Source organism: Dasypus novemcinctus, chromosome 7 (genome assembly GCF_030445035.2).
Source record: "Dasypus novemcinctus isolate mDasNov1 chromosome 7, mDasNov1.1.hap2, whole genome shotgun sequence".
NCBI lineage: Eukaryota > Metazoa > Chordata > Mammalia > Cingulata > Dasypodidae > Dasypus > Dasypus novemcinctus.
The window spans coordinates 134,172,726-134,194,248 of NC_080679.1; the positions used below are offsets into that span (position 1 = coordinate 134,172,726).

Genomic DNA, 21,523 nt, shown 5'->3' on the forward strand with positions numbered 1-21,523 from the left:
GCACAATATTGTGGAAGTAATTAATATTACTGAATTGTACACTTGAAAGTGGTCAAAATGGGAAATTTTGTTACATTAAGTTAAAAAAATAGGTTGTGAATAAAAGGCACCTACTCGAAGGTCAAGATTTAATACAATTAGTATTTCTTGGTGCTTCTTCAATGACCCTCTTAGCTGGAGGAAAAAAAGACTTGAGGAAGCTCCTTGATTTTCAGTCTGATAAGGGTAGCAGTTGCCAAATGACCAAATGCCTGCAGTAACTTCCATCTGGAGAAGCTGACTCACCATCTTTATATACTTGTTCACCTGATACCAGTTAACAGGCAATTTTTAACTGAAGGCATTCTGTATGTCAAATATCACTAGGCTCTTTACAATAATTTTCTAAATCTTGTAAAAAAATCCTTGGGCTAGATAGGACATAATATTGTAAAATTTTTATCCACATTTTACAATCAAGAACACTGAGGCTCCAAGAAGTGAAGTTGCCCAAGGAGAAAAAGGTAAGACTATTTCCCCTAAACAGCAATCAAGGATATTGGCAACTCAAGAACATTATTTCAGAAAGAGCACGAACTTATAAGAATATTTTATTTTTGCCTTAGCCAGCAGCTGACATAAAATTATTATGACTTCACTCAACCAGAGCTGCATCAGCTTTCCCGAGTTGGTTTTTTCATGTGTTTTTCCAGGAGGCACCAGAACCAAACCTGGGCTCGCCTATGTGGGAGGCAGGTGCTCAACTGCTCAAGCCACACCCACTCCCAAGCCAACTGTTTTTCCCCCAACATTTTCCTTGGATCATGAATTCATGTAGTTAGCAAGTGCTCCAAACCCACCCCCGTTCCCCCAGCCCCCCAAACTGTGACAAAAACAGGCTTATTTCCTTTCAGAAAAAAACTAGGTTTTCACCCAGAGAACAAGGGGCACCGCAATGGCCCAGGAATGGCCTCTCCTTCCAAATGCCCCCCACTGAAGAACCCTGTGCTAACTGCAAGCCCAGCACTCAGCCCGCTGCCCTCCAGAGGAAGAGGGAGCCTTCTAGGGCTCAGACGCACAAAGCCTGGCCTCTGAAGGAAACATCTTAATTTGGGATAACAAGAGGAGTGTTTTAGGACCACTTCCTCCAAAGTCCCAGTCCAGGACAAAGGCCAGGCCCTGCCTGGCCGCAAGGCCCTGGGCTCCGCACGCCCAGCACCTTGTCTTCAGGCGGAGCTGCCTTCCACCGCCCAAAGGCGCCAAGGCACGCTCGTGTCTAAGTCATCCTTTCTGTAAGAATCAACACACTGTTCTGGTTTAATTTTGCTTTTGTGCATCTAGGCAAGACTGTTCTTCCCTCAAACCTGTTTTTTCCCTGTCTGGTTGCAGCCATCATCTTCTTGACGTGTTGCTCCCCACGCAGGGGCTTGCGCCTCCATGCTGCATGGAAGCCTGCTGCTCACCGTGCGGATCTGGGACACCATTTTTCCTTCCTTTTTCACCAGGAGGTCCTGGGGATCGAGCCCAGGTCCTCAGAAGCGCAACTGCTTGAGCCACAGCTGCTTCCCGTTAGTTTTTTAAAGATTTATGTACTTCTTTTTTACCTCCCCTTCCCCAGATGGTTCTCTGGTCTGTCTGCTCGTCGTGTGCTCACCTTCTCCAGGAGGCACTGGGAACAGAACCCGGTACCTCCCACATGGGAGGCGCGTGCCCAGCGGCCTGAGCCACATGCCCATCTTCTTTAGGAGGCACTGGAACCCAAACCTGGGACCTCCCATGTGGCAGGACGATGCCCAGAGAGTTGAGCCACATCCACTTTCCCCAAATTTATTTTATACAGTCTAGTCTGGTTTCAAAACTACATACACGTTGAAACTAAAACATGAAATACAAAAATGATGCAGGGACATGGGTTTGATTTCAGAAATGGAGTTTCTAAATTAACAAAACAAACGAAAAACATAGGCAGGGGCCAAATATCATGGTACGAGGTAGTCAACAGTGTGGGTTATAGTCCAATCATCCCACCTCAGCCTTCCCAGAAGCTAGAGAAGACTGAGCAGGCTCTGGAAGCCACAGGCTCCATGGCAAGGCCCTCTAAGACCACATGGTTGCCAGGGTCCAAGAGTCTGGTTTCAGATGGCAACAAGCCAGGACCAAGCGGAGTCATTCTAGCCATAGGAAGCCTGCGTGTTTTCTGGAATAGTTTCTGGCCCAGCCCCTGTGCTGGGGATGTTGTCCAGCTGCTGTAAGGTCTGGAGATTAATACTGAAAGCTACGCTTTGTCTGGATATCATCAAGAATCTGTTGCAGCTCTTCATCTTCAAACCGCCCCTCCAGGCTACAAGAAATCCAAAAGAAATGGTGATTAGTAATCAACAATTCTCCTCACTCTTCTTTAACACACACTTATCTTTAAGCCCACCATACATTTATGCCTATACCAAGTATATTTCTTTTCTATCTGCTTCTTTTCCTTTTAAAAACATTATGAAAAGTTTCAAACATATGAAAGGTATAAAAAATAGATTAATCTTAGCAGTTAGCCCTATTTTAGATTTCTTTACTAAAACTTGTCAAAAACAATGGACGGCCCTGTGTATGTAGGCTCATCCCAGTACTTTCCCTTCCTTCCCTAGAGGTAACCGCTATCCTATATTGAGTACTTACCATTCTTATACCTATTTTTACACTTACTATATATATTTATCCATAAGATATGTAGCACTGTTTTTCAACTTTTACATCTCCTCTTGCACCTTTTTCTCTCAAAATTTATTTTAACACATTATTCCATGTTGTTCTAGCCCATTAATTTTTTTAGTGCTGTAAAGTACACACTGTATGATTATTAATGATCTATTCATCCATCCTCTTGCTGACTGACGGACTGTTGCCAAATTTCTGCTATTACTAACAAAACTGCAATGAACATGGTAATACATGTCTTCCTGTGAACCTGCCTGAGCTGCTTTAGGGAGGGGCTCCATACCCAGGAATGGTACCTGGATCACAGGGCATATCACCAACCTTACCACATGCAGCCAAATTGCTCTTGAAAGTGTACTAATTTGCACTCCTACCAGCAGCTGCTCCACATTTCTGCTAACAGTTGGTGTAGTATAAAGCCAGTGTTCTCATACATTGTCAAAATGGCACTTTCATTCAAAGTCGGCTGTATGTACCCAAATTTTAAACGTAATCCAATACACATAGAACCTATTACCCCCAGTACTAACCTTGGGATCAGAGCCTTGGACTCCTCGGCAGTCTCTGGGCAAAGGTTGGCCAAACAGGCCAACTCAAACTTATGAAGCTTTTTCTGGAGCAACAAGCTGATCATGGGGAAGAAAATCCAAACAAAGAAAAAAAAAAAAAAAATCAAGGCATGATCAATAGGAAAAGGGAGGTCAAATACAGCCAGCAAGGAGGAGAGGAAGTGGCCACTCGCAATCCTTCCACTTCGGCAGGTATGGCTGCAAAGCCCTGCTTTCCAACCCCTCCTGTTCCTATCCCTGCAGAACAGGGAAGCTGCCAAGAAATCAGCTAGAGACAATGACAATGAAGATAGCACACAAGGGCAGAGCAGCCTGTTATCACAACTTTGGAAAGCTACTATATGTACAACTCAGGAGCTAGACAACCTTTGGCTCAGAATTTCATCTAGCTGCTCCCTGCTTTACCTTGCTTTTCTTGTTTTAAATTTTATGTCAGACACATGATGTTAAATATCTCCAATCCATCAGGTATTTTGACTTAAGGAAATTCTCTTTAAAATTTATCTAAAAATAAATATAGGTATGCCTTATTTTGTAAAAATACATGTGCAAACTGCATCTCCCTTTAATGTACTAGATTTCTTCCAACTGTATAAAGGAATGTTAAAAGAAAAAGTACCTTGGATTTTCATGCATTCACCTCTTAAAAATTGAGCTCATCTATGTAAAAACTGGTTTCAGCGAGGACTGCCAATAATCTCAATGAATCCCAAGTGACCTTTTCCATTAAGAAACAAAAACATTTACTGTGCTCATCACTCTACTACAAGAATATTAGTCAATACTCAAAATATAGAAAACAGAGAAAGGCAGAAAAGTAAAAGCTACTGTGGCAGTTTTGACATTATTTATGAATTCCAAAAAGAGATACTGATTATGTTTGGGAACTAGTCTGTTCCTCGAGGCGTGATCCCCTTTGATTGTATTGAATTCAGAGGTTTCACTCTTACTTTATTAAATCAAGATTGGGAATCTGAGCCTCCTCTTGACATAGAGGTGCAATGGACACAACCAATCCAATGTCCACACAGAAGAGGTGGCATTGGATTGGGAAAAGAGGACATGGTGGCTGATGGGTATGGGGAGAGGCAGGAAGAGATGAGAGGTGGGGGCGTCTTTGGGACATGGAGCTGCCCTGGATGGTGCTTCAGGGGCAATCACCGGACATTGTAAATCCTCACAGGGCCCACTGGATGGAATGGAGGAGAGTGTGGGCCATGATATGGACCGTTGACCATGAGGTGCAGAGGTGCCCAGAGATGTACTTACCAAACGCAATGGATGTGCCATGATGATGGGAACGAGTGTTGCTGGGGGGGGGGGGGGGGGGGAGAGGTGGGGTGGGGGGGTGGGGTTGAATGGGACCTCATATATATATTTTTAATGTAATATTATTACAAAGTCAATAAAAAAAAAAGATTGGGAGCTTTGATTTGACCACGTCATTAGGACATGCAAGGTTGGGTCCCCGCACCCTTGGTGGGCTGCAGAAACAAAGCTCAGCCAAGAACAAAGAACACACAGACAAGAACAGGGAGGAAGAAGGCAGAGGCCCCAGGAAGAGAGATGAGCGGGACAGTTTGCAGCTGGACCACAGAGCCTTAAGAGGAAGAGGAAGGCTGAGCCCTCACGGACATCACCCACCATCTTGCTCCAACACGTGGCAAACGACTTTGGGTGAGAAAGTACCTCTTATGGTACCCTTAGTTGCACTCTTTCGGGTCCTGTGACTTTAAGCTTCTACCCCAAATAAATACCCTTAAAGCCAACAGATTCCTGGGACTTTGCATCAGCACCCCTTTGACTGACAAATACGGACATCCACCCACATTGCTACCTAGACACAGCCAACGTTATCATTTTAGTATACCATTCCAAACACCTGTTTTTGAACATAAACTCACACGTTTCAGTTTTTAAACTTTTTGTCACTAAATAAAGCAACTTTCAGTTTGTAAAGACAATACTGTAGACTTAGCAACTTGGGAAGTGGTTCACAATGCAGTGTCTGTGTATGGAGAGGCTGTTATATAATGAACATGCATTCACAAACAACATAAATACAAAAAAAACACAACTTTTTAAATCAAAAGAAATCCTAACAAATGCTATTCTGTAACTGGCTTCTTTTCCACTTGACAATAAAGTAAATGGCTTTCATGTTGGTACACCCGTAACTCTGCTTTGAATGTAGCCCCCCTTTTTAAGATTTATTTATTTATTTATTTATTTATTTAATCCCCCCCCCACCTCCCCCGGTTGTCTGCTCTCTGTGTCTATTTGCTGCGTCTTGTTTCTTTGTCCGCTTCTGTTGTCATCAGCAGCATGGGAAGTGTGGGCGGCGCCATTCCTGGGCAGGCTGCACTTTCTTTCGCGCTGGGCGGCTCTTCTTACAGGTGCACTCCTTGCGCGTGGGGCTCCCCTACACGGGGGACACCCCTGCGTGGCAGGGCACTCCTTGCGTGCATCAGCACTGCGCATGGCCAGCTCCTTGCGCGTGGGGCTCCCCTACACGGGGGACACCCCTGCGTGGCCGGGCACTCCTTGCGCGCATCAGCACTGCGCATGGCCAGCTCCACACGGGTCAAGGAGGCCCGGGGTTTGAACCACGAACCTCCCATGTGGTAGACGGACGCCCTAACCACTGGGCCAAGTCGGTTTCCTTGAATGTAGCCTTCTACTGAAGGACTGTGCCATGATTTTTCTATCAAATTTCCTGCTATTTCCTATTATTCACTATTTTAAAATACACCTTTTGAATATAATTGCAAATCCACTTCCTTGTGCCTGTGATTACCTTGGTTTTAGAAGATAAATTCCTGGAAGCAGATTTACACAGACCAAGGACATGCCCATTTTGAAGGGTTCTGAGATGCAGGGCCAGCCTGTGCCCTAAGCAGACTTTCCTGATGTGTATTTCCACCAACAACAAGTAAAGTGCTTCCTCTATTTGTTACACTGGGTTTCCCCTTCTGGTCAATCTTTTTTTTTTTTTTTTAAAGATTTTTTTATTTATTTCTCTCCCCTTCCATGCCCTCCCTCCCAGTTGTCTGCTCTCTGTGTCCATTCACTGTGTGTTCTTCTGTGTCCGCTTATATTCTCATCAGTAGCACTGGGTATCTGTGTTTCTTTTTGTTGCATTATCTTGCGGTGTCAGCTCTCAGTGTGTGCGACACCATTCCTGGGCAGGCTGCAATTTCTTTTTTGCGCTGGGTGGCTCTCCTTACAGGGCACACTCCTTGCGCGTGGGGCTCCCCTACACGGGGGACATCCCTGTGTGGCACCGCACTCCTTGCGTGCATCAGCACTGTGCGTGGGCCAGCTTATCACAGGGGTCAGGAGACCCTGGGTTTGAACCCTGGACCTCCCATGTGGAAGGCAGACGCTCTATCCATTGAGCCAAATTTGCTTCCCTTTCTGGTCAATCTTTTAAAATCTATTACACTTTGGTGTATTACCAATTCTTTGATTTCCTTGAGGTTGAACATTATTTCACGTGACTAAGCTAGCCATTTGAAGTTCTTACAGACTAAGTCCATTTAATAAAATTGTCATCTTTTTCCATATTTGAAATGTTTATTATTAATAGCACCCTTGAGAGAAGATCACAAATCTGAAGAATTCTGCCATCCTAAAGTTTATATGTAATGGTATAAAGTCACATATGCAGAAAGAATAAAACAAATCATCACATTACAAATGTTTTACAAAGTGAATCTTAAACCTGGAGGTACCACGGCCAAGTGGAACATATCCGGGTGGTAGAAGGAAGAGGATGGGTATTGTAAAATCACATGCTGTCAGGCAAAAGATCTAGGGTTCCCATCTCTTCCCTAATTATTTGTAAGAGTTCTTAAGATTAAGGATATTGACTCCTAGTTTGCTCATGCTTAAATTTTACAGATGGCATTTGACACAGAGAAGTTTAAAGATGTCTGTGCAAATTCATTTAATTATTCAGCAAATATTTATTTAATGCCTGCACTGAGTGGTAATTCTGACCTAAGTTCCTGTCCTTATGAAGTTAAAATTCAACCAGGGGAGTTATTTGGTATAGCTCAGTGGTTGAATGCCTGCTTCCCAAGTATGAGGTCCCAGGTTCAATCCCTGGTACCACTTTAAAAAAACAAACAACTAAAAATAATAAATAAATTCAACTATAAACTATCAATTGTCCCGACATTTAGAAGCACTTTTGTTAACTATAATTTACATATAAATATTTAATCCCTGGGAATTTATTTTCTTGGCATAAGTTTTAAGGTAAAGTTAAAAAAAAAAAGTACATACAAAAAAAGCCTGTTTCAGGGGAGGGGTGGAGAAAGCTGACAGAGCAGCCCCAAATCCAAACAGCCCCTATAGCAGCAAGGTGCCCTTTGGCTAGCTCTAGCTTTGGCTAGCCAACTAGAGCATGCGCGTATGTCCTCCACCCTCTTCAATGCAAGGGGAGAGGGAAGCCCATGGAGGAGGGAGGCTTCTTCTCTTTCCAAATAGAAAATCTCAGTGAGAAACTATGTGTGATATACTGCCTGTACGTTCAAAAGCTCTAGCTCTCATCAGCTGCTTCACCCACTCCCCTAAAAAAAAAAAAAAAAAAAGCCGGTTTCAAAAAACTTCCGGGAAAGTCGATGTGGTTGAAAACAACTGGGCTGCGGCCTACCATATGGGAGGTCTAGGGTTCGATTCCTGGGGCCTCCTGGTGAAGACAAGCTGGCCTGCATGGCGAGCTGGCTCATGTGGAGTGCTGGCCCACACAGAGAGCTGGTGCAGCCAGATGATGCAACTAAAAGAGACACAGAGGACAGACAATAAGAGATGCAGGAGACCAGGGAGCTGAGGTGGGGCAAAAGAATGAGCACTTCTTTCCTACTCCAGAAGGTTGAAGGCCACCTAAAGAGAAGACAGATACAGAGGCACAGCGAATGGACACAAAGAGCAGACAGTGAAAGCAAAAACAATAGGGGGCGGTGGACTTGGCCCAGTGGTTAGAGCGTCCTTCTACGACATGGGAGGTCCAAGGTTCACATCCTGGGCCTCCTTGACCTGTGTGCAGCTGGCCCATGTGCAGTGCTGATGAGCGCAAGGAGTGCTGTGCCACGCAGGGGTGTCCCCCGCATAAGGAAGCCCCACGCGCAAAGAGTGCGCCCCGTAAGGAGAGTTGCCCAGAGCGAAAGAAAGTGCAGCCTGCCCAGGAATGGTGTCGCACACACCGAGAGCTGACACAACAAGACGACGCAACAAAAAGAAACACAGATTCCCATGCCGCAGAAGCAGACAAAGAAGACGCAGCGAACAGACATAGAGAACAGACAACCGGGGTGGGGCGGGGGGAGGAGAGAGAAATAAATAAAAATAAATAAATCTTAAAAAAAAATAGGGGAGGGGGCGAATAAATAAATAATTCTTAAAAAAAAAAAAATCCAAAACAGTGTGACCTTTTTCATGTACTGGACTCACTTACGATAGCAGGGAAGTGGACGGAGTTCAACTGACAGAGCATTCACCTACCATATGGAGGGCCCAGGGTGTGATACCCAGGGCCTCCTGACCCGTGTGGTAAGCTGGCCCACGTGCAGTGCTGCAGTGCACAAGCAGTGCCATGCCCCTACCTGGGGCTGCCCCACTGCAAGGAGTGCACCCCGTGAGAGCTGCCCTGCATGAAAAAAGCACAACCTGCCCAGGAGTGGTGCCGCACACATGGAGAGCTAATGCAGCAAGATGATGCAACAAAAGAGATGCAGTTTTTCGGTGCCACCTGATAATGTAAGCAGACACAGAAGAACACACAGCAAATGGATATGGAGCGCAGACAACGCAGGGGAAGGGGAGAAAAACAAATCTTTAAAAAAAACTACGATAGCAGATTCATATTTCTGTGCATTCCCAAACTTGCTATTCTGTTCACTTATCTGTCTATTCTGACACCAATATGAGACCATGTAATTACTGTCGTTTATTAATGTATTTTAGTATCTTGTAGGGCAAATTCCCCTTCATTATTCTTTTAAATAACTTTACTGACCATTCTTCCAAGTTTAAGATTTTTATTTTTTGAGGTATCAGGGCCAGGGACTGAATGGGACCTTGTATGTGAGAAGCCGGCACTCAACCACTGAGCCACATCAGCTCCCTTGAGTTGGCTGTTTCATTTGTTTTCTTGTTAAGAAAAGATTTATTTTATTTATTTCTCCCCACCCCATCACTGTTTGCACTTGTTGTGTCTGTTCATCTTCCCTGTTACTTTAGGAGACACCAGGAACCAAAACCGCGACCTGATATGGGAGGGAGGTGCCTAATCGCTTGAGCCACCTTCCTTCCCCACTTTGTTGTGTCTCTCATTGTTTTCTTCTTGTGCCTCTTGTTGCGTCATCATGTTGCACCACCTCTCTTCTTTAGGAGACACGGGAACCAAACCAGGGACCTCCCATGTGGAGGTCAGATATATATACTTCAGTACTGTTGTGTTCATAACGTTATGCTACCATCACTGCCGTCCATTATGAAAATATCAATCATCATTCCACACAGGAACCCTGTTCATTTTAAGCCTTAACAATTCTCATTCCCTATTCCCCTCCTGTCCCTTGGTAACCAACACTCTAGGTTCTGACTCTACGCATTTGCTTATTTTAATTGTTTCAAATCGGTTCTTTTCCGTCTGGCTAATTTCACTGAACATGAGGTCTTCTTCCATGTTGTCCCATGTATCAGATGCCTGAATAATAGTATTCTTTTACAGCTGACTATTTCATTGTAGACATACTGTATGTATAAGCCACATTTTATGTATCCAGAGAAATGACATTTTTATGTTATTAAAATCTCCTATTCCTGAACACGTTATATTACCTTCTTTAATGCAAGTCACTATTTTAGATGAACAGATTGAAGTTTGTATGGAAGCTCTGCATGTTTCCTTCCAATCTTTTTAAGGCAGATTATATTTCACATGACACTTTACCACCTTCATTGTCCCCATCCTTAATAGATGTGAATACCTTTCAATTTCACTTTCTACCACAACATCTAACAGCAATAGAGTAGTGCATCAAATGGATTTACCACAATTTATTTAATCACCATTAAAGGCTTAAGTTGTTTTACATCCTTGGCCTACGATAATAAATAGTTCTCTGAAGAATTTACATGTATCTACATCTTTTTGTCTGTCTCTGCCTTTTCCCTAGGACAGTATTTCTTAAACTGTTTCACAAAAGTAGAGCAAAGGAATACCCCTAGGGGACCTGGAGGCACAGGCTGAAGTGGCTTTCTGCAACATCAACCTTTTAAGTCTCATGATTTAAAAATTCCTATACTTTTGTTCTCCCTATGGTCTCCTATATTTCCAGCACATTGCTGTGTTTCCCAGACACACTTGACCCAATGCAAGAAGTGGTACCTTAGGAACAAGTCTAGAAGTCAGTCACCTTTTGAAAAGTAAAGCAAAAGTCGATAGAGAATCTATATTCATTAATACGAAAGGGCTTGGTAGCAGTCTGATATTACTGATGAATTCTAAAAGGAAATATTGGATTATGTTTGCAAACTGATCTCCTCTGGGCATATTAGATTCTATTGGATTCAGAGGTTTGCTTTATTAAGTGATCATGTAAACCTCTTGTGCTGGTAGGGTGTTAAGTCCCCACCCTTTGGTGACTGGGGACTCACAGATAAAAGGCACGGCAAAGGACAGAGTTGGGGGCTTTTAATATTAAGAGTTTTGATGCTGGAGTTTGATGCTGAAGCAAGAGCCCCAGGGAGAGAGACAGAGCCATTTGCCTGATAATCTACAGCTGACCTTGTGGAGAGAGGCAAAGCCTAGAAAGCCTCATAGTCTACAGCTGACCTTGTGGAGGAAATAGAGGAGCTGAGCCCAGAGGAACCCAGGAAGCCTGAACCCTCAGATATCGGCAGCCATCTCGCTCCACCACGTGAAAATAGACTTTGGTGAGGGAAGTAACTTATGCTTAATGGCCTGGTATCTGTAAGCTCCTACCCCAAATAAATACCCTTTATAGGGAAGCAGATGTGGCTCAAGCAATTGGGCTTCCATCTACCATAGAGGAGGTCCAGGGTTTGATGCCCAGAGCCTCCTGGTGAAGACGAGCTAGCCCGTGTGGTGAGCTGGCCTGCACAGAGTATTGCTCCATGCAGGAGTGCTGCCCTGTGCAGGAGTGCTGGCACAACAAGATGACCCAATGGGGGAGACAAAGAGGAGAGACAATAAGAGATGCAGCAGATCAGTGAGCTCAGGTGGTGTAAGAGAATGATCACCTCTCTCTCACTCTGGAAGGTTCCTGGATCAGTTCCCGGAACCACCTAACGAGAATACAAGCAGATACAGAGGAACACATAGCAAATGGACACAGAAAACAGATGGGGGGGTGGGGGTGGGAACAAATAAACTAATAAATCTTAAAAAAAAAAAAACCACCTCTTTATAAAAACCAACCGATTTCTGGTACTTTGCATCAGCACCCCTTTGGCTGACTAATACAGGCCTCTGTAATCATCAAGATACAATAGGACCTGTAAGAGGGAAAGAGATGTGGCCCAAGTAATTGGGCTCCCGTCTACTATACAGGAGGCCTAGGGTTTGACTCCTAGGGCCTCCTAGTGAAGGTGACCTGGACCACAAGGCAAAGCTGGCCCATCGGTAGAGCTGGCCTGTGTTAAGAGCTGGCCCATGTGGAGAACTGGTCCATGTGGAGAGTTGCTGACGCAGCAAGATGACATAACAAAGAGACACAGAGGAAAAGACAATGAGAGACACAACAAACCAGGGAGGTGAGATGGCTCAAGTGAATGAGTGCCTCTCTCCCATGTCGGAAGGTCCCAGGATTGGTTTCTGGTGCCTCTGAAAGAGACGATGAAAAGAGAAGACAAGCAGACACAGAAGAATGCGCAGTGAATGGACACAGAGAGCAGACAATGAGTTCAAGTGGCAAGGGGGGAGGGAATAAATAAAAACAAATCTTAAACAAAAAAAGGACCTATAAACATTTTAGGTGAATAACAAATAAGCCTGTCCTATTAAAAACCAACCAACCAGCAAACAACAAACCTACAAAACAATACTACATATTTCTTACAGGTATATATTGAATACATGGAAAGTGATGTGGATGGCTGCACTCACCCAACTCCTGAGAGCACTGACTTTGCCAGAAGATAGCTGGATTAGAGGAGAAGGAGGTCAAAGCAGACTTTGGCCTTATAAGTAGTTTTAACATTTCTGACAAAGCCATTATAGTTTAGTTACAGTGAACTCGCACATGAAGCGGGCGGCGGGGAAACAGAAGGTTTTCCACGAGCAGACGCGAGGCGCCTGGATTAACAACAACCTTCTTCTAGCACTCACCTCCGGACACTGGCTATGGTCTCCCTGTTCTTGAACCGACTGAAGCGAGCTGTGTAGTTTAGAGTCTTCATGAAGACCTCCGAGAGTTCCTGCTCATCCTCTGCACTCTCATTCTGCTGCTTTCGATGCTCCAGTAGCATATGAACCTCTGAATTGAGAAGAGTCTCTGCTGCTTCAAACTCTGTTTGCGAGACACAGAAACAACAGCAGAAAATACCCATTCAAAAGTCTGCTTCTAAACGTTCATTCTGCACCTGACACTAACGGCCTGTCTCTGCCTCTGCTGAAACTGAAAGGCTTTGGACTCTACGTGCTTACCCTCACTCACACTAGTACACCACAAGGTACGTTAGAGTCCACCAGATACTACAATTTAGATAATGTGGGGGGGGGGAGATGGGGATAAGGGAGTTTCTAACATCAAGGAACCTGACACACACTATAAATTAATGATACATTATCATAAAAGTCCAGTTACGGATTTCAAAATGGAGCAAAGCCAACAATTTTCCTCTAGTTTGCATGAGCTCATCTTTCATACTTCTATAATGTTAATATCATATTCTCAATTTTAAGGATTATCACATTAGAGACAGCCAAGGTATGACTACGCATATTAATAATGTACCCCCAATTCTAATTCTGCACTTGCACTAATTTTTATTTACTGATTCGACCAGGTCACTGCCTAGTTTGCCCTGGAAGCCCCCACCCTCCAGATCTGACAGTCTCATGTAGCCTATCAACTAAACCCATTTCAAATATTCCCCATTAAAAAATTTCTTGCCCTTTATCTTCACTTAAAATAATTCCTGGGAAGTGGACGTGGCTCAACTGATAGAATGTCCGCCTACCATATGGAGGGTCCAGGGTTCAGTACCTCAGGCTCCCTGACCTGTATGGTGAGCTGGCCCATGAGCAGTGCTGCTGTGTGCAAGGAGTGCCGTGCCACGCAGGGGTGTCCCCCGCGTAGGGGAGCCCCACATGCAAGGAGTGCACCCTGCAAGGAGAGCTGCCCTGCGTGAAAAAAGTGCAGCTCACCCAGGAGTGGCGTCCACACACACAGAGAGCTGATGCAGCAAGATGATGCAACAATAACAAAAAGACACGGTTTCACGGTGTCACCTGATAATGCAAGTGGACTCAGAAGAACACATAGTGAATGGACAGAGAGAGCAGACAACGGGAGATAGGGAGAGAAATAATATTTTAAAAATAAATAAAATAAAATAATCAACCAATGGGAATACTGATACACAATCTTTAAACATTAGGTTTGAAAGACAGAAAAAAAACAATACATAGCTCCTTTCTACAATATTCACCAACCTCCTGAATTTTCAGATAAACACTGTAAAAAAAAATTATCCCCCTTTGAAAATCATTCTCCCCCTTACATTCTCATAAAAACACATGTTCATAATACTTATCACAAAGGATGAAGAGCTGGTTTGTACCTGTCTTTCTCATTTACCAGTGAGTTTCCCACATCAGGAGCCATGTCTTATTCATGTTTATAATTCCCACACTGAAGAGGAAGCAACAGTGAGGAAAATCCCAAATTACTTGTAACTTATCCTTTACACGATTTAGGGTGTGCTGCCATTGGGGAACCCACTAACACCTCAGTCAGACTAGTAGTTCTACTCCAAGTACCAGCATCTCCTCGCTGACAAGTTGCCCGCTCCTTTCACAGCATGTACAGCCTCTGTGTTAAGTCAGGGAGTAACTTTTTTATTTGAAAGGTACTTACTGCTATTGAATAGACTAAGCATCCCAACTATTTTCAGCCTGAGGGCAGCAGTTCCACAAGGAGGAACCTCAGAGCACCTTCTTTTCCATCCCATAATACCTCATTGAGAGCCTATCTTGTGCCTAAAACTACTACTTCTCACCTTCAACCCTCCGAGGTGTTGCTGAAACAGGTGAAAAAGCTACTGCCTCAGAGGAGAGTGAAGAAGGCATTAAATAACAGGATGACCCCAAAACTTCAAAGTGAGAGTAACAACCCGCATAGGGTCAAAAAATGCCAATTAGCTGGTCAGTATTAATGCAGTCTTAGAAAATGGGAATTAAGAGGCTAAACAAGAGTTAATGAGAATCAGCAGTAAATTTGTTACAATTGTTCATGCTTTAAATACTGTTAGAAAAAGGGCCATAGTTAGGGAGGCCTCCTTTTCTGCACTGAAGCCAATTCACCTGTTAAAGAGTAGTGGCACCCAAGTTTCAGAATCCCAGGAGACTACTCAGCGATGGCTGTGTGCTATTTACACATTACTCTTGCTCCTCTCAGCACCCAGCTTCAAGGAAAGTTCAAACATGGTGCTGCTGAATCAAACCCACTTGGAACGCCACAGGGCCTTGTGGGGGATTTCCAGATTTGGGCACAAACAAATGGGGGTGGGCAGGATGGAGTGCAGACCTTTTCTGAAAACTGGAGAGAGGAGGGACCCAAGACCTTGCCACATGGCTAATTCCAAAATACTTTTTCTAGGTGAAACTCCATTTTTTATATATAATGTGTATACATTCATTTGGGAAACAAAAGGGAAACAGAAAACAGGCCAAGGAGATCTGTCTCCCATGGCAGGAGGAAGGAGTGGGCAGCTTGGAGGCCACTCACAAGTTACCTGCATATTATTCTTTTCTCTGTGCAGATGCTTTAAGAATAATTGCCAAAATTTACTAATCCCTGTTCCTTTAAAAAGGAAAAACAGCTCCCTGGCAGGGAATTTTCCTGCCATTACAACCATTAGTATGTATTTTGTAAAGGTGGTATCTTCGTTTGTGAGGGCTGCTGTGACAAATACTACAGCCTGGCTTAAGCAACAAGAATTTGTAATTCTCAGTCTTGGAGGCTACAAGTCCAAAATTATGTGTCATGAGGATTGTGCTTTCTGTGAAATCTGTAGGCTCTGGTGGTGCCACGCCGGCATAACTCAGTCTCGACACCCAACACATCTGCCTCTGAGTCTGCCCTCTGCTTGCAAGGTCTCCAGGCACATGGGCTCAAAGCCCACCCTCAAGCCATAGCCTCACCTTGACTAAAAGCATCCTCCAAAAGCCTATTTACAAATAAGCTCACACCCACAGGACCGGGGATGAGGACTTGAACATGTCTTGGTGGGGGACACGACTCACGCCTAACAGGTAGCAATTTCAGAAGGCACTCAATTATAAAGTATGTTTTCTCTCAAGAAAAAAATAGTTTAAGGGATTTTTTAAAGGGAGGGGGTGACTGAAATTGTTTCATTCCTTTTGGAAAAATTAGCCTCCTACCTTATATCTTTAATAGAATTGCTGTTAATTACATCACAAAGATGAGGGGAAATTTTGTGAGCAAATAGGCTTGTGAAGACTACCACTAAAAACTCTCAGAAACTTCCAGTAGTTTACTTTTAGTCTTAAAATGAAATATTACACATTTTTAATTTCCATCCCACAGCAAAGGCATTCCAAACTTTTTCAGCGCTTACTGCTGTTTCTAAATATCTAAATACATTCTAAAATACATAATATAAACTTTATTATCATTACAGCTGCTGAGAAGTTAAAAGTTAAGAGACATTTGGAAGTCTGATGTTGCAAATTCATAGGATCTAAGCTCTAATTATCTCTCCTTTTTTAAAGATTTATTTCTCTCCCCCCTGCTGCCCAGTTGTGTGCTCTTGTGTCCATCTGCTGTGTGTTCTTGTGTGTCTGCTTGCATTCTCATCAGGTGGCACGGGAATGTGTGTCTTTTTGGTTGCGTCATCTTGCTGCATCAGCTCTTCGTGCCTGTGGCACCACTCCTGGGTGGGCTGCGCTCTGCGCTCTTCGCGCGGGGCGGCTCTCCTTGCAGGGCACACTCCTTGCCTGTGGGGCACCCCTATGCAGGGGATACCCCTGCATGGCACGGCACTCCTTGCATGCGCACGGGGCAGCACTGCACATGGGCCAGCTCACCACACGGGCCAGGAGGCCCTGGGTTTGAACCCTGAACCTCTTACATGGTAGGCGGACACTATCAGTTGGGCCACATCCGCTTCCCTCTAATTATTTCTCATTCAATAAAACTTCATTGTACCAGATGTTACTAATTTTATCAGAACAAATATTTTCAAAAGTATTTTTAAAAACTAAATAAAAGTACCTAGACAAAAGCCAAATACAAAAAACTAGGTTAACTTGTAATGAAATTAAAAAAACGGTCTCTTTTTGAGTTATAAAAATTATATCTTTAACCCTTAAAAAGAAAACAAACGTTTTTCCTATGGAAATAGCACAGAAGTTTGCCTACCACTTCCAAATTCTGTGAAATACATTGGAAACAACCTTCATGTCTACTAGTAGGTAAGTGGCAATTAGTTCTATAGAGGAACCATTAAGTACTATTCAGCCCTTTAAAAGAACAGAACATTTCTTTACAACATATCTTTAAATTAACAAGCTGTAGGATTTCTAGAGAGTAATTCCATTTCTGTAAAAAAAAGAAAGTGTAAGTGTATGATATTCGAAAAAGCCTAAGATTAGTTCGGAAGTAGAAGCAGGCACTAAACTCTTTGAAGTAGCTTCCTCTGGACGAAAAGGGTGAAGACTTCTACGTTTTACGTTGTACATAAAATTTTTCTAAACGGGAAAAAAATTTTTCCCCACTGACTGTATTTTTCAGCACCTATAGTAAGATATGGCATTTAAAAATCTTAAGCTTCCTGCTGTTTTGGGTTTCTAAATTACGAATCGAGTACCTCCCCCTTCACAGAGGAACTTCCCTGACAACCAAGTGTGCTTCCCCAGCTACCATCCCTCTGGCCCCGGGGAGTGTCTTACAGAGGGGAAGCGCCCCGCGAGGCCGAGCGGGCAGCGCGGGAGCTGGGCTTACCGTCTCCCCGCAAACGGGGCCCTCGCGCCCCACCGCCACCCCCTACGAGACCTCGCAGGTCCCGGCGCGGGCTAGTGTCGACCGGATCTCCGGGAGCTGCCCGACTCCTACAGCTTCCCGCAGCCGGGTCGGCCCGAAAACGCACGCAGCCCTCGCTCGACGCCCAGGGCGCCAGGGCCGGCGGCGGGAGGTGCAGTTGGCCCCATCCCCGCGAAGGCGCCCGGGTCCCTGGCGGGCCCCTCCCGCGGCCGCACCTCCTCCCTGGCTCTCGCCGCGCCGCGGGCGGCCCCGAGAGCGCTCGCCGTCTCCAGCTTGCCTCACCTTTGGGAAAGATGAGCTGCGAGGCATCCTCCTCCACGTCGCCGGTGCGTGGGTCCCCGCCGCCCGCCGCCATGGCCGCGCCGCGCGCCGGGCCGCACGCCGCCGGAAGCGGAAGCGCGGGGCCGAGGAGGACGGCCTTGGCGGGCGGGGCCTGGGCGGCGGCGGGGCCTGGGCGGCGGCGCGGATTCAGCGGGCCGCGTGGGTAGCCGCGACGCGCGGGCGCGGCGGCCGGAGGCCTGCGGGGCGGCGGGGTCTGGAGCAGCGCGCTCCCCTCCCCCTCTGGAGGCACCCTTGCTGCGCGTCCTGGGCCGGGACAGTGCTCACGAGCCTCAGCTTCCTCACCTGCAGAGGGTGGCCCCTACACCGACCTCCGTGGGCCCAGGAAAGGACTAGGTGAGACTCGGATGGAGAACTGAGCAGTTGACCCCGAGAGTGGGGTTTCTGTAAATGCCTTAACCATTTACAACTTGCGATTGATTTGTAGTGGATTGTCTGATGCTTCTGAGTAATACTGGCAGACCTCTAACAGACCTTTTGCAACATTTGGGTGGTACAGGGAAAATTAAGCAAACGGGAAGTGATGTTTTCTTTTTTTTTTTTTTAACTCCAGAGAAAAGCAAAAGGTCGTACAATAAAATAATCGTAATGCAGGACATAGCTTAGCAGTGAACAATATTTAGGTAGTCACAGTGTAAACTCTACTGATTTCAGCAACAGTGAATCAAAATATACCATACAAGAATATGCGCCTACATTCCTTTTCTTTATAAATACTTTTTTCAAAAAGATTGACTTGCTCTGTATCTGTATTTCCAGAAGAAATATTAATATATTGAGTCAAGTCATAGTAGATTATATAGTGTTGGATTTCCAGCTCATCCTTCCATCTATCCATCCAGTAGGCCTTTATGGAACACCTACTACTAGACCTTACTACACCTTGGCCCAAGAGCTAGCCTGATATCCAACACTTGGTTCCTCTTGCACATAGCAGGATGTCAACATGTGAAGAAAGAGGAAAGGAAAATAATACATAACACATATAAAGATGTTTCATAGATCCATTTGTTCATGACACTCTTTCATTCTGAAATCTTTATGAAGTTATTTGCAAGTTAGATAAATCATGTGTGGTATATACATGTGCACTGTCTGCCCCAACTATGGGATATATGCATTTTCTCCCCCCAACCCTTTCAGTTCTTTCCCTTTGCAGTCACAGCAAAGTTCCATTCCCAAATGGTTAAAAGGCAAGCAAGGACGAGTTGTTTGTGATGACTGATCAGTGTCCCTGCATCATAAATACTTAACCTTTTCTCCCAGAGACAATCAGAGCAACCTGTTCTTTTGAAATGCTTGACTTTACCCTCGTATCAATAGATCTTTTAAGGAGTCACCTGAATGTGTAACTTCTGCCCTACTGATAAACATGGTAAATGTTTATTCCCTTGTTATCCCCTTCATTCACCTTCCCCATGGCACGTAGACACGTACTATAAAGGCCCTTCTCTGTTTGTGGCCAGTGTGGACAGTCGAGCACAGAACTGTCACCTCTCCTCCAACCATTGAGGCCAAGGACCCCATGTAAGCCCCCAATAAATGCTCGCTTGCTTGCCAAGCTGGACTTGTCCAAGTCGTTCTGTCTGATGTATCCCTTTCAGTTTGGCAGGAAGCTGTCGTTTTATACAGCCTCTCCTTGCTACATTTGGGACAGTTAGTCACAGATCGTAAACCACAACTAGCTCACAAAGACTAGTGATTATATATAATAAAAAACAGAAAGAGACCAGTGGTATGTGGGAAGTCAAAGAAAGTGCTATGGATGGCTACAGAGGAAAGAAGTCACTCCACTCCTAGCTGGGATAGGTAAGCTACAGGAGGATTTGGGGCAGGAACTGGCATTGGAATCATTCCCCTTCCATTTAGTCAAAGTGATGGGGAGAGGAGTATTAAGAAAGAAATCATCAGGTACATAAGAGGAATACTCACTCTTCAAGGTAAATTAAAATTTCAACTTCCTTAAATGTCATTTTCAAGGTACCATTCTTAAGAAATGAAGGAAAAATACATTATACAGACCTTATACAAACATTGATCAATGTTTGCTATAATAAACTTTTCATCAATGTCACTCTATCAAGTTTTCAATCAAAAGAATAAAAAGATAATAAGTAGCCACTTTTTATAACCTTTTACAGTACTTTTCGAAGGACCCCTTGTGAGCTGAGTCCTTCATGGACCCAGGTGTTCTGCTCTTAACTTAAAATAACAGCATGTCCCGGTTTTCTATACACTTGAAGTTTGTGTTCAGAACCTCCCAATTAAAGATCTTCTCCCATACATTTGAAAAATCTGTTATCTGCCTAAGAAGCTAGGCTTCCTTCGAGGAGCCTTCCCTAAACTTCCAGCCTGTTAAGCACAGGCTGACGTGTAGGGCCATGCACACCTGATTATGCAACTTGAAGGGCCTAGAGAAGCTTAATGTTGATACACGTCCAAGTGTCCCCACATACACCCAGCACTGGATGATGGTGCAGACAACCACAGCCACCTAGCCGTTGAATCACTGGGGACCACTGGCTTGCTGGGCCAGGGCAAAGCGTTTCCAACAGGCCGCAGTGAAGATGGGCAGTTCTGACACAAAGCAGATCAGGCTCAGTGGCGTTAGTGAGTTGTCTGGCAGGAGCAGGGTTTTGGCTCAGGCTTGTCAAGAGTCCAACCTGTGCAGATCGCAGCAACTTAGGTTGGGAGCCACTGTCGGATCAAAGAAACAGCAGAGTGTGTGGATACTGGGGGCAGTGTATAATGGCAGCAGGAATTTTTTGGGTGATGGGGTAAACTGGACATGCCTCCTGCTCCTTTTCCTGATCCAACAGTGCTGCTGTTTTGTAACTGGAGGGTCTCGTTTTTCAATTGGACTTGGCATCCAGGACCTGCACGCACAGGAATGGAGCAAGTTAAGGAGCAGGAAGAGACCCTAGCATCCTCCTGACAGCTGTTTTACCATGAGGAGTAAGAGTGTCAGAAGTGAACAGGACTTGCAGGCAGTTGCACAATGCATTGCATTCCTTTGGTCTCTACTGTGATTCTTTGTGTGGTATGATTCAGAAAGTCAAGTTTGGTCAACCAAAACCAGATATTCAAGACAGGGTCCCAGCACCTAGGTTGAAGGCCCTGGAAGCAGCTTTAGAGCACATCCCCTGCCCCCACCAGCTCTCAGACCAGATGGCGTATTTTACCATTTAAAAAGACCATAGGAATAAAGGCCTATGGGTTCCTTAAAGCTGCCCTTTAATCTTAAGAAAAAGCAGGCAAGAAGGAATTACATGCTATTTAACCACAGGCACTGTGACTGTAGTCTCTAGAAGCTCCATTTCTCCTGAAGAAACAGGATTCCACTTTGCACACACCAGTTACTACCAAAGTCTCAATGTTTAACCAGCCATCTGTAGCCTATTTCCAAAATTATCATGAGCCTCAGAGCATGAATAACTGTGGCCATGTATTTCTGAGTTCTGGCAGGAGTAAGGGCTTCAGAACCTGGCGTATTTTAAAAAATGAAGTTCACCTTCCTTCAAGTATGAATTTAAGCCAAAGACTGACAATCCCCAGTAGTAAACTGTTTGTTAGAGAATTCAGTTTGCCGGTTTTTCCTAAATTTACACCTAATTCTTTCTGGGATATCCCAAGGCAACAGTTTTTCTCCCCTTAGGCCATATCATC

General features: G+C 44.7%; 1 protein-coding gene across 2 annotated transcripts; it reads right to left on the minus strand.

Annotated features, from left to right (window-relative positions):
• Positions 1-1,792: 1,792 nt before the first annotated feature.
• On the minus strand, positions 1,793-17,904 carry POLR2D (RNA polymerase II subunit D). 2 transcript variants are annotated; one of them, XM_058301182.1, is made up of 5 exons: positions 17,801-17,895; positions 12,619-12,799; positions 7,918-8,040; positions 3,219-3,314; positions 1,793-2,320 (listed from the first exon to the last, which is right to left on the minus strand). In XM_058301182.1, the coding sequence occupies exons 1-5, from the start codon at positions 17,871-17,873 to the stop codon at positions 2,242-2,244; spliced, it is 552 nt and encodes a 183-aa protein (XP_058157165.1). In that variant the 5' UTR covers positions 17,874-17,895; the 3' UTR covers positions 1,793-2,241. The 2 variants fall into 2 exon arrangements, with proteins under 2 accessions (XP_058157165.1, XP_004459362.1); XM_004459305.2 differs by lacking the exon at positions 7,918-8,040 and having other exon boundaries at positions 17,801-17,904.
• Positions 17,905-21,523: the final 3,619 nt, after the last annotated feature.